This window comes from Lolium perenne, chromosome 2 (assembly GCF_019359855.2).
Source record: "Lolium perenne isolate Kyuss_39 chromosome 2, Kyuss_2.0, whole genome shotgun sequence".
In the NCBI taxonomy this organism is placed as follows: Eukaryota; Viridiplantae; Streptophyta; class Magnoliopsida; order Poales; family Poaceae; genus Lolium; species Lolium perenne.
In genome coordinates this window covers 19,123,658-19,136,232 of record NC_067245.2, presented here as the reverse complement: position 1 = coordinate 19,136,232, position 12,575 = coordinate 19,123,658, and the positions used below count along the sequence as shown (strand labels likewise).

At 44.7% G+C, this 12,575-nt stretch overlaps 1 protein-coding gene across 3 annotated transcripts; it reads left to right on the top strand.

Annotated features, from left to right (window-relative positions):
- The first annotated feature begins 3,213 nt into the window (after positions 1–3,213).
- On the top strand, positions 3,214–6,051 carry LOC127331380 (uncharacterized). Of its 3 annotated transcripts, none has more exons than XR_007869717.2 (5): positions 3,214–3,442; positions 3,581–3,773; positions 3,903–3,971; positions 4,223–5,364; positions 6,026–6,051. XR_007869717.2 is itself a non-coding variant. In XM_051357515.2 (4 exons), the coding sequence occupies exons 1-3, from the start codon at positions 3,260–3,262 to the stop codon at positions 3,948–3,950; spliced, it is 306 nt and encodes a 101-aa protein (XP_051213475.1). In that variant the 5' UTR covers positions 3,214–3,259; the 3' UTR covers positions 3,951–3,971; positions 4,223–4,387. The 3 variants fall into 3 exon arrangements, 1 of the variants encoding a protein (XP_051213475.1); XR_011751410.1 differs by lacking the exon at positions 6,026–6,051 and having other exon boundaries at positions 4,223–4,520; positions 4,609–5,960; XM_051357515.2 differs by lacking the exon at positions 6,026–6,051 and having other exon boundaries at positions 3,699–3,773; positions 4,223–4,387.
- Positions 6,052–12,575: the final 6,524 nt, after the last annotated feature.

Sequence of the window (12,575 nt, the reverse complement as noted above, 5' to 3'; positions counted from 1 at the left end):
CATGCCGACACAAAGGGTCCGCGCGGACAAAAAATTGGTACCCTAGTTAAGTGGTCCGACGCAAAATAAAATTAGGATGTTCGCAGAGATGCAAACGCAACCCAAATTTAGGATCGAAATGCGTCGGCGTGGACGCTACGCGGACAGCTCGCGCGTCCACCTAGCTCGTATCCTTGCAGTGATTCAGGTAAGCAAACAGTTTTTCATTAATATTTGTTGTGAAAAAAGCGCTTCACGGTTAAAATAAAATTGTGTCAGACTGCTGTAAACACCCAAATGGTCAACCGGTCATTTTTATTTAATTTTTACGTTCGCGATCCGATACAAACAGATACAGACGGTCACTTTAAACGTCTGTTTTGCGTCGAGCTGCTGGAGATGTGCTTACCCTCGCGTGATAGAAGTGTCTAACTCCTACAAGCGTCCAATTCTATGCTTGGCAAACCATTGGTATTGCGTACGTTCGTAAATTTTCTATAGACTTGTACAGTATTTTTGATGATTCAAAATCCAGAATACAGACTTCGATTTTCTAGTCCAGCGGGTGGACGCTGACCACCAACCACGCGAACTGGCCTGTGGAGTGTTGAGGCTGCAGATTGGCCGTCCACTCTCCGCGTCACTCGAATAAATAAAGTTTACAAAAAGTGAAAATGCAAAGAGAAAAATAGGCCCATGGCCCGTGGGGCCGGGTGTCCTCTGTCAGATGTGAGATGTGCCCGGGCCCACACTCCACACCTTGTGCGACACCTTGATGCCGTCCGATCCGACGATGCAGGGGCCGCAGAATATTCTTCACGTGCTTGCACTGCTCAGATTGTTCGTCACCACACGAAAATAAGCAACGGACTCAAGTACTCCTGAGCCCGGTTCACCGTGCGGGCCTAAAATTTGTATTTACATGTCACCAAATTTTTTGATAAATATATTCACATGTACAGGGCGCAAGTACGTATGCACGTGTCAAATTATTGTATCGAAAATCTAAAATATGTAACATGTCTGGAAAAAATTAGCAAGTTTATAGTAATAAATAGTAGGAAGCAATCCCGTAAGTTTCTGATTGACCTATAACTTAGTGTGCGAACACCATGTAACTTAAAAACACTTAAATACAGTAAAATTTGGGACTCTTCCAATCTTTTTAAGTATGTTCTAAAAACACACGTTAGTCACCACACACCCCACGAAAAATATTTTGCAACACTGTTAGAGTAAAAAGTTATAGCTGACTATTTGAGACAAAGAAGAATTTGACTTGACATTTTGTTGTACTCCCTCCGATCCTTTTAAATAACTTGGGTTTAATACAACTTTATGATAAATTTGAGTCAATAAAAATGATTTGGAGGGAGTAGCAATAACATCTATACCTATATATACCTAATAATAAAGGAGCTAAGGTTTCTGCCAAAATTTTCGTCCAACTTTTCATTGGACCGTTTTACCCTCCCACCAAATTACGTACTACTAATAATTACCATTATACCGGTTCACTTGTATCTTTTTTTTTTCTTTCTTCCAACGCCCAAACCCAATCCCGCGATTCCCGCACGGGGGCCCTCATCCCGCGATTCCCTGCAGGAGCCCGCTCTGATCTGGCTGTTTCCGCAGCGGGGCGCCGCATCCCTCATCCGGCCGGAGAACGAAAGTTTGTCGTCGATCCTCATCTCACGAGATCCGGGCCGGCCGGCGGCCGAGATCCCGTCCTCGAGGCGTCCCGATTTGGCTATGCCCCGACCTGCTCGCCAGATGCCCTGAACCTCAACCACACGGTCTCCCGGTAGCGCCGCTCCAGCTTGCTACCCCACATCTCTCCCCGGCGCGACGCCCTTGAACTCCATGTCTGTACTCCAGCGCAGCAAGCTTTCCCCGGGCTGCCTGAACCTGGCGCGGCCCTACTCGCGTGCGTGTACTGTGGCAAAGCATCTCCTGCTCTAGGTGCCTGTACTCCCCGCGGTTGGTCGAGGCCAGGTAAGTTCGTGTGCATTTAAGTTCGTGCTCTAGGTGCCTGCTCTACCTATGCGAGCGCCGCGCCCTGCCGGACACCATCCCTAATCTATTTGGTATTTTAGCATGAAGATCCCTAGATTCCTATTCCCCTCACCGTGTCGGACAACAAGCTGCTGGCTGCCGGCAACGCCTCATCATTGTTCTCCGTCAACACCGGAATGCTTTACCTAGACGTGGGCGTGGACCGCCGGAGACGGAGAGTGAGTGGTCACCAACCTGTGCCTGAAGATTTTTGTTGTTGGATTGTGGATGTCCTACTTGCATACCAGGTGTTTGTGTTAAATTGTTAATCCCAACAATTTGGGAACAACACAAACTACGGCTGTAGCTGAAGAAAGCTTAATTTAGGAGTCGATGACTCAGCTCATCGAGCTCCTCCATGGAGTCGGTCGGTCGTTGATATTCTGACAGTGATGCACATGGCATGGAGGAGTCCGCATGTGTATGTCTCCAGGCGGTGCAGGACTGGATGAGGTAGAATGGCTCCATCCCTCTCATCTTGGAGTTGATATGTTACTGGCTTTTAAATTTGGGTTGCTCAGCATAGTCATATGTTATTTGCTTGCCATTGTTGTGTTTACAAAATTCACCAATTTAATGTCCAACGAAGCTGGTTCATATACTTGGAAATTGCTTGGAATATCAACAAGGGAATCAACAAGAAGGAGCACTGTAGCTTGGTCTGAAATCTGTGGCATGCATGAATTATAAAGTAAAAGTGTTGGATGCTCTGCTGCGCATGAATTGAAAAGAGGGATGCCTGCTGTGAGCTAAAGTAAAATCGGGAACATTGCCGTCACTTGGATGCCAGATTGGATGGGGGTTGTTCCGAGAGAAAAGCAAGGATTCGTGTCTCGCCGCGGAGCTTCCGCGACGCCGCCGATGCCTACACCCACCCAGTGCTCTTGCTTGCCACGCTCTGCGGCGTCCCCGTCGCGCTTTTCTGCGCCACCGGCGGCGCCGGGGCTCCGCGGCTCATGTGGGATTCGGAAGACGGGGTGTCCTCGAGAGGTACCGCGCCGCCGCCATCCCGCCGGAGACACGCGCGCAGCACACGCACCGGAGCTACCTCGAGGCCGAGCTGGGAAAGGGGACGGCGAAGCGGCCGCGGCTGACAAGATGGCTGCTGTCGGCTTGCCCGCCGACGGGCCGGCTCGAGCTCGATCAGCTCACGTCGCCGGCTGATGATGCCTTCCAATGACTACGCCTTGGAGCCGGAGCACCTCTCGCTGGACATTGGGCTACGATGGCTTCCAGCCGCAGACGATGTCGTGCCACGGCGGGAGCAACGACCAAAGGGAGCCTACTCGAGGAATTCCTGATGCAACCGGAGCGCGGCCTCGAGTGCGTCGGCGTCGGCGGCGGAGGAAGCTACTACGCGGGCACCGTCGACGAGACGCATGCGTTGGGCGCACAAATTCCATCCGAGGTACGTCATTAGTACTGATGGATTTGCTGAATTCGTGTGGTTTGTTCATCAGGCTAACATCACTGCTGATTGATTAGTATTTCAGTATCTCCTTAGTTGTAATCAGATAATGATTCATTCATCGTTTGTTTCCTGCAGATAATTGAGGTAGAAGCAACACTGCAGATTGATTAGTCTACAAACCATGACAAAGTTTTTCAGTATCCCTATTCATTTGTAGTCAGACAATGAATCGTTCAGCCTTTGTATCTCGCAGAGAATTGAGGCAGGAGCAGGACAAGAGATGGCAGCAATCACTGAAGTCAAGTCATCTGTTTCTATGGATGTCGAGGTAAATTTGAAATAGCTTCTATCAGTTTTTTCTGAAAATAACAAAACAAAACTACAAAAGATCTTGATTACTCTACATATCATAGCAAAAAAGATCGGTATAGCAGTCAGACGTGTTTGTTTCTTGCAGAAAAGTAAGGAAGTATCAGGAAAAAATAATATGTCAGCCAGCAAGTAACCTGTTTCTACGGATGAGGAGGTAAAATTTGAGTAGCTTATGTGAGTTTCTTCCTAGCATGGTGTATGTTGCACCAAGTATCAAAGTATGCACTATCCTCCAGATGTACACGTAGTATATATTGGAAGCAGAATATGTGGTGCAATGTTATAATGGATGAATTATATGACTGTGCTAAAAAACATTAATTACAAATAATAGCATCAATTTGTATGTATTGCTTTCTGAATAATTATTTGAATAATCTGATTATAACATTTTTGTTATTTCAGGAAATGGATCTCAACATCGAATCAACCAATGTTGATGATTTTGATAATAGGCCTCTAAAAAAGGCCAAAAGTTCTAAAACATGTGTTTCAGATGATCCATTGTCATCTTTTACCATCTCCACTGCATCTATCGCTCCGAAATGTTCTGACTCTGTTAGTTTAGAATTGAATGTTAGTTTAGAATTGATGAATGAAGATCCATTGCCTCCATCACCAAACCAACTGGCCTTATCTCCGGTTTCAGCGGAAGATGATAATCATATAACAAATAATTTAACATACGAGTATCTCCCATAAGGTAAAATATTGCATTGTTTATGTTTGTGTATTTATTCGACATATTTAGCGAGGAGCTCGTAATGGTTTTGTTGGGATTGATTATGTAGGTTGTGAATAAACAAATACGTGACCAATATATTGGTTTCTCCCGGTGCAACGCACATGCACTTTTGCTAGTCTTATCTAACATCTTGTCGTGTTACATTTTCTGTTTTCCACTTGAACTACGATTCACTGGCGGAGCTTCGTGAGGGCAGAACTGGGCCACGGCCCACCCTGCCCTGGAGCGGAAAAAAATCCTATACCTATGCCGCATGTGCAAAGCCCACATCCACACCACGTGAGAGCCGAGTAGCACTTCGTTTCCAGAGACCAGACCAGTCCGTCGCTTGGTTTCGTGTTCCTCCACGATGCATCACATCCCCAATTCCCCATCGACGGCGCTAGTTCCAGCGACGAAAATAGCAGCTGGGCCATCGACCGGCGACCATCCCATCCATCAGGCAGAAGCGAAGGAAATGTTTGATGAAGGAAATATTTGAGATAACTGAATTGCTTGGCCAAGCTTTACAGAAGAAGTCACAAGATATTGTGAATGCTATTCGTCTAGTGTCATCAACAAAAGAGTGTCTCGAGCAATTGAGATCAGATGATGGTTATGAAGAATTTATTGTCATGGTTATTGAATTTTGTGGAAAGCATTCGATTGAGATTCCTAACTTTGACGAAATTTATGTCATGCGGGGTGGTCGTGCTCGCCATCAACACGATCAGCTTACCAAGGAACAGTACTTACGAGTGGAAATATTTCGTGCAACACTGGACACTCAACTATTTGAAATCAACCGCAGTTCAATGAGAAGGTAATGGATCTTTTATCTACTAGTGCCACACTGATTCCTAGAAACAAATTTAGAGGGTTCAAAGCTAATGATATCTGTGAGATGGTGAAAAAGTACTACCCATCAGATTTCCCCCAACAAGATATTTATGGATTGCAACTTCAACTAAAACATTTTGTTTTGGATGCTTCCAAGGATGAGGAGTTGAAAAACATATCAACCTTAATCGGTCTTTGTCAATGCCTAGTGGAGACAGGAAGACATGCTATCTTTAATTTGCTTGAGAGGTTACTCCGCTTGCTAATTACGCTTCCAGTTTCAACGACAAGTGCTGAACGTGCATTCTCTAGTATGAAGATCATTAAAACGCGGTTGCGAAATAAGATGGAAGATGACTATCTTGCAAATAGTCTATTAGTTAACATAGAGGGTGAAATTCTGGAAACTTATAGCTATGAAGATGTAATTGAAGATTTTAGAAGCGAAAAAGGTCGGAGAGCTGATCTTTAGTATGTAAATCATTGCCCTGCGGTCAAACTTATTCTTAGTATGCTACTGTGATGTGTTTTGTTTTGGAGCAGTTCATGTATGATGATCTGGACCACTGTAGTACTTATGAAATTTGAACTAATGTATAGTTTTGGAGCAATTCTCTGTGTCTTCTCTAATTTCGCCCGCCCAGGTTTTTCTTTCAAGCTCCGCCACTGCTACGATTCTCTCCGGATGCTCGTCTCGTACGAGCATAGGGTAGCAAAGGCTATGTAATCAGCTTCATTGGCACATTCAGCCGAAAACGAGAAGCTTCTTGGTTCACGTGAACCGTCTCAACGCATCAAAGCGATTTGTCCATGGATGGTGGCATGTTTACCGAAAAGAGCCAGTGACGAGTGGAGTGGGGTTTTATGTTGGTGCGGACCTTTTCTGACAGCTTTGAGACGTGCGTGTGCGGTAGCCGACAAAACATTCTCAACAATAAAACAAGTGTACTCATAAATAGAATTTTGTACAATCACCATTCGTACGCGAAGTTGCCCGGCCATGCCGTGCGAAAATATTAAGTTTTCAACTTTGATGACAATTTATATATGAGTTAATCGATTAGACAACTTGGCGTACAAAAATATTCAGATTTCAAGTTTGTGTACGGAAGCTATCCCTCCATACAATTGGGAGCACGATGGCTGAATTTTACTCAATTTTAATGTACACTCAGTAGAATTCACGTGTTTAGGTAATGCATATGGTTTACTCAATTTTAATGTACACTTGGATAGAATTCACGGTTTAATGCATATTTCAAGTCTGTCACGTCACATTATGGTAATGCATATGGTTTAGGTGCATCGGATTTTCCTTTTGCTCGAGAAAAGGCAACGTACCACCATCGGCCGTAAGAGCATGTTCGGAACGCGGTTTTTGTTCGATCTCAACGCAGTCTTCTATTCTTGTGTGGAAAATGCTTGTTGGATGGTTCTGCAATTTCAGTGAAAACTTTTTGAATGGACTGTCAACGCTTTGAAGCATGAACTATTTGGGAAATGTTTTCTGAGTACAATATGAAAAGATTAAAATATGTGGAAATGGGGAAATTTGAACGAGTTTATATCCGAAAAACTAAATCAAATGAGTCATGATTGAAATTATTCTAAAAATCACTCAAATAAGGCTGAAATTAGTGTAAAACTTGAACTAAAGCGTCATTAGTTTGGCGTAGTAGACAAAAAATTTACGATATTTCATTCAAAGTTTATCAAACTATTTGTGAAGTTTGTCTTACATGTTTAATTGAGATACTTTGTGAAAGTATTTGTAACCATTACTACATTAAAAACACGATTGGAATTTTATATAAACTACAACTATTTCACACAGTTATTACGAATAATGTATTGGAGAGAGTTAGGAATCTCGATGGAGACAAGTCAGCCGTGGTGAGATCAGTGGAAATAACTAGAAGAAAATAAGACCTAGTACTATGGATAGCCCTTGATCCGGTTCAAATCTAGGTGGGCTACGTGCACACCCGCATTGCTTGCCAACAGGTTGACATCGTCTTGTTAACCTAAAATAGTTGGAATATCACCGTGTAGGAATTCCAAATGCGAAGTGATCAAAAAAAAATAGAGGGCTCAAACCCATGAATTAATCGGCGACTTCCAACGGGGTACGATTACCTAGAGGCCGACCTTTGAGAAGGTCCGAACCGTCCCCGAGCGACGCTCCGCGAGCGACCGTGGCGCTACTACCGAGCGGGCGTGGGCGCGTGGATACGTACGAGCTGCTACGTACGTGTGTGGGCGTGTGGGTACGAACGCAGCTAGCACGAATACGAGTCCCGATCCGAGCAAGCGCGAGTACCAATTAACGTGTGAGTCCACGAGTACGAGGGCGCATGGGAGCATGGATTGATCGGTACCTAGCTTGCATGCATCCATCTAATTGTTTTTTCTTGCTCTAGATACGATAAATACAACTAGAAAGTGAAAAGTGGAAAATCTTAGTAAAGACACGAGTACAGTTAGGTACACGACGCGAATACAGTTGCACACAAAGGCGAGTACAAGTACAGTCGCGCACAAGAGGAGGTACATTCATGCACACGAGCAGGTACAGTCACGCACAACACAAGAGTACAGTTGAACACACATGCAAGTACATGCGAATCACGCACACGAGCGATTCTGATTGTGCACAAGAGCGATGATCGCACAACACACGATACTGATTGAACATACAAGAGAGTACAAGATGCTGATCACGCACACGAGCATGTACAAACGCGCATACGGCGATGCATGTGAACACGAGCAAGTACATGTACAATCTGATAAAATGCGCCAAGATACGATAGCGTTAGTATTACATCCCGCACAGGCGAAAATGATTAGCGAACAAAGGGAAAAATTGCACCAAATACACTAAAAACAGAAGTACTTATCAGTTGAAACACGAGTACAGTTAGGTACACCCCACAGGTACAATCATAATATTATTGGAAGTACGAAAAAAAAGTATCTCCAAACCTATCAACATGAGATCTAGTTTTGAAGATCTCGACGCAAGGATCTCAAAAGTGAAAATGGTTCGCAATTTGGACTTATGGTTCTCAAGATATTTCATTTTGAAAAAACGAATCTAGAAAAAAAGGAAAAACTGACACAACCCAGTCTTCTCTCTCCTCCCTCATCCCCACCTTGCTTCCCCTTGCGACACGTGGCGAGCAGGGAGACCACTTCCCAGGAATTTTCTGGCACCACAGCGCGCTACTTGTCGCGTGCGGAGCGAGTTGCCTTCCCTTCACGAAAGTCGGCCTTTTTTTAACGATTTCGCTTCCAACGTTGGATCCTCGCTCAGTAAACACCGTTGGCATTTTGGGCTTGTTCGGGCCATGGATATATATAGAAAATGAAGCAGGTACACTTGATTTAGCGCACCATTAGACTGGAGAAATTTGACTTATCAATTCGAAATTGCATGATAAAAGAATCTTTACATATAAAAGTTAAGCCCAAGAAAATGAGTAAAAGTGGCACCATCTCCACTTGTCAACCAAAGCTTGAGTTTGGAACAATTATTATTTTTCAATTTCGTTGTATGATGGTCGATGAAGTAACACCTGGTAAACGCGACACACACTGACCCCTCATCATCACATTATTTTATATCTCATATGCGTAGAGGCTTCCTCGAGTTGGAGTATTCAATAACGCGGAAAGACAATGTCTATTACTCCATCTGATCCAAATTACTTGTCATGAATTTAAGCAAAATGTTGCTTAAAGTTTCTCTAGCTCATTAAATTTGCGCCAAGTAATTTGGGTCAGAGGGAGTAGAAGGAGTGAGAATATGCAACGTAGCTCCATGTTTTAACTGTTAGGATGATCTCCACCCGTTCGAGTCCAACGGCTCGACGTAACCCTTGACCGCGCCCTGATCGGGGGCGCCCAACCGCATCTGGTTGGTGGGCCCCTGTCGCCTGCGCAATAAAGAGAGGTGGGGGTCGGTGGCACTCAGGACGAGGTGTTCTGGAGCTGCCACTCGCCCCACTAACAGACCCACCGATTAGGGTTTTGCGCAGTGCCGACGGGAAGCTCCGCCGCCACCTCTCGCTCGACCTCACGCCGTCGCCGTCGCCACCATGTCCAGATCGGCGAGCTCCACCTCTAATGGAGAAGGTAAACTGACAGTACCCCTCTCCTACCCGGCCATGATCTACACTAGTCGATCTAGCACTTTTAACATTGGTATCAGAGCCTGTTGCTAGTTGTAGATCTTGTCTGTTTTCGAGTAGACAGGAAAAGTAAAGTAGTAAACCCTAGTCCCTAGATCGATCCCGAAACCATAGTTCATACCGTGAGCCAAAGAAAATCGAAACCCTAATAAGTAAAGAAGGGGAAAGGGAAAATTATCTCACCTCCCTACCTCGGATCAGAGAACCCCTTCCGGAGGACAAAGAACACAGCCACCGGCTGCTGCTGCCGGCAAAGGGCGCCGCCACATGAGCCGCTTGCCGGCGGTGCGCCCACCCTCGGATGGACGCACGCGCCGGCAAGAGGGCCATGGGGGGCGCCGCTCCTTCATGTTTCTGCCATGGCCATCGTGCTTTTGGTGGTTCGGGAGACAGAGAACGAAAAAGAAAAGAAATGGAAGGGGCTCGTCCCTGGCAACCTGCTGCACGCGGTCGAGCGAGCGGCTGCCTCGTGATGTCTACGGGAGCCTTTATTCTTGTAGACAGTGTTGGGCCTCCAAGAGCAGAGGTTTGTAGAACAGCAGCAAGTTTCCCTTAAGTGGATCACCCAAGGTTTATCGATCTCAGGGAGGAAGAGGTCAAAGATATCCCTCTCAAACAACCCTGCAACCACAAAGCAAGAAGTCTCTTGTGTCCCCAACACACCTAATACAATAGGTGCACTAGTTCGGCGAAGAGATAGTGAGATACAAGTAATATGGATGAGTATGAGTGATAATAACAATCTGAGTAAAATATGGCAGCGAGTAAACATTCAACAAAACAGTAAACAAACGGAGATTCGATGCTTGGAAGCAAGGCCTAGGGATCCTGCTTTCACTAGTGGATACTCTCAACAATGATCACATAATAGGACTACTCTACACCCTCTTGTTGGATGATGAACACCATTGTGTAGGATTACACGAACCCTCAATGCCGGAGTTAACAAGCTCCACAATATGCAATGTTCATATTTAAATAACCTTAGAGTGCAAGATAGATCAACACGACTAAACCAAGTACTAACATAGCATGCACACTACTACCATCACACTATGAAAGGAGGAATAGATCACATCAATACCATCATAGTAATAGTTAACTTCATAATCTACAAGAGATCACAATCATAGCATAAACCAAGTACTACGCGGTGCACACACCGTCACCATTACACCGCGGAGGAGGAATAGACTACTTTAATAACATCACTAGAGTAGCACATAGATAACATTCAACTTGATCACAAAGAGAGAGAGATGAACCACATAACTACAGCGGAGCCCTCAGCCCCGGGGGTGAATTACTCCCTCCTCATCATGGAGGCAGCGATGGCGGTGAAGATGGCGGTGGAGACGGCGGTGGAGATGGCTCCGGGGGCAATTCCCCGTCCCGGCAGGGTGCCGGAGCAGAGAGTTCTGTCCCCCGAATTGGACTTTCGCGATGGCGGCGGCTCTGGATGGTTTTCTCTGTTTTCGTCGAACTGGTCGATGTTTTTAGGTCAAGGACGATTATATAGGCGGAGAGTCGGAGTCGGAGGGGCCACAGGGTGCCCAGATGATAGGGGGCGCGCCCCCCCCTTGGGCCGCGCCGCCCTGTGGTGTGGGGCCCCCCTGGCACCCCTCTGGCCTTTCTCCGGTGCTCTGGAAGCTTCGCGTATTTCTAAGACTTTCGGTGTTGATTTCGTCCGATTCCGAAAATATTTCCTTACTAGGATTTCTGAAACCAAAAACAGCAGAAAACAGCAACTGACCTTTCGGCATCTCGTCAATAGGTTAGTTCCGGAAAACGCATAAAAACGATATAAAGTGTGAACAAAACATGTCGGTATTGTCATAAAACAAGCATGGAACATCAGAAATTATAGATACGTTGGAGACGTATCAGCATCCCCAAGCTTAGTTCCTACTCGTCCTCGAGTAGGTAAACGATAAAAGATAATTTCTGAAGTGACATGCTACCAACATAATCTTAATCATACTATTGTAAAGCATATGAGATGAATGCAGCGATTCGAAGCAATGTAAATGCAATGAGTAAACAATTGAATCATATAGCAAAGACTTTTCATGAATAGTACTTTCAAGACAAGCATCAATAAGTCTTGCATAAGAGTTAACTCATAAAGCAATAAATTCAAAGTAAAGACATTGAAACAACACAATGGAAGATTAAGTTTCAGCGGTTGCTTTCAACTTGTAACATGTATATCTCATGGATAATTGTCAATGCAAAGCAATATAACAAATGCAATATGCAAATATGTAGGAATCAATGCATAGTTCACACAAGTGTTTGCTTCTTGAGATGGAGAGAAATAGGTGAACTGACTCAACAATAAAAGTAAAAGAATGGTCCTTCAAAGAGGAAAGCATTGATTGCTATATTTGTGCTAGAGCTTTCATTTTGAAAACATAAAGAGAGCATAAAAATAAAGTTTTGAGAGGTGTATGTTGTTGTCAACGAATGGTAGCGGGTACTCTAACCCCCTTGCCAGACAAACCTTCAAAGAGCGGCTCCCATTTTATTTTATTTTTGGGTGGCACTCCTTCCAACCTTTCTTTCACAAACCATGGCTAACCGAATCCTCGGGTGCCTGCCAACAATCTCATACCATGAAGGAGTGCCTTTTTATTTTAGTTTTATTATGATGACACTCCTCCCCACCTTTGCTTTCTCAAGCCATGGCTAACCGAATCCTTCGGGTGCCGTCCAACAATCACATACCATGGAGGAGTGTCTATTTTTGTTAATTAATTTGGGACTGGAAATCCCATTGCCAGCTCTTTTTGCAAAATTATTGGATAAGCGGATGAAGCCACTAGTCCATTGGTGAAAGTTGCCCAACAAGATTGAAAGATAAACACCACATACTTCCTCATGAGCTATAAAACATTGACACAAATCAGAGGTAATAAATTTTGAATTGTTTAAAGGTAGCACTCAAGCAATTTACTTTGGAATGGCGGAGAAATACCATGTAGTAGGTAGGTATGGTGGA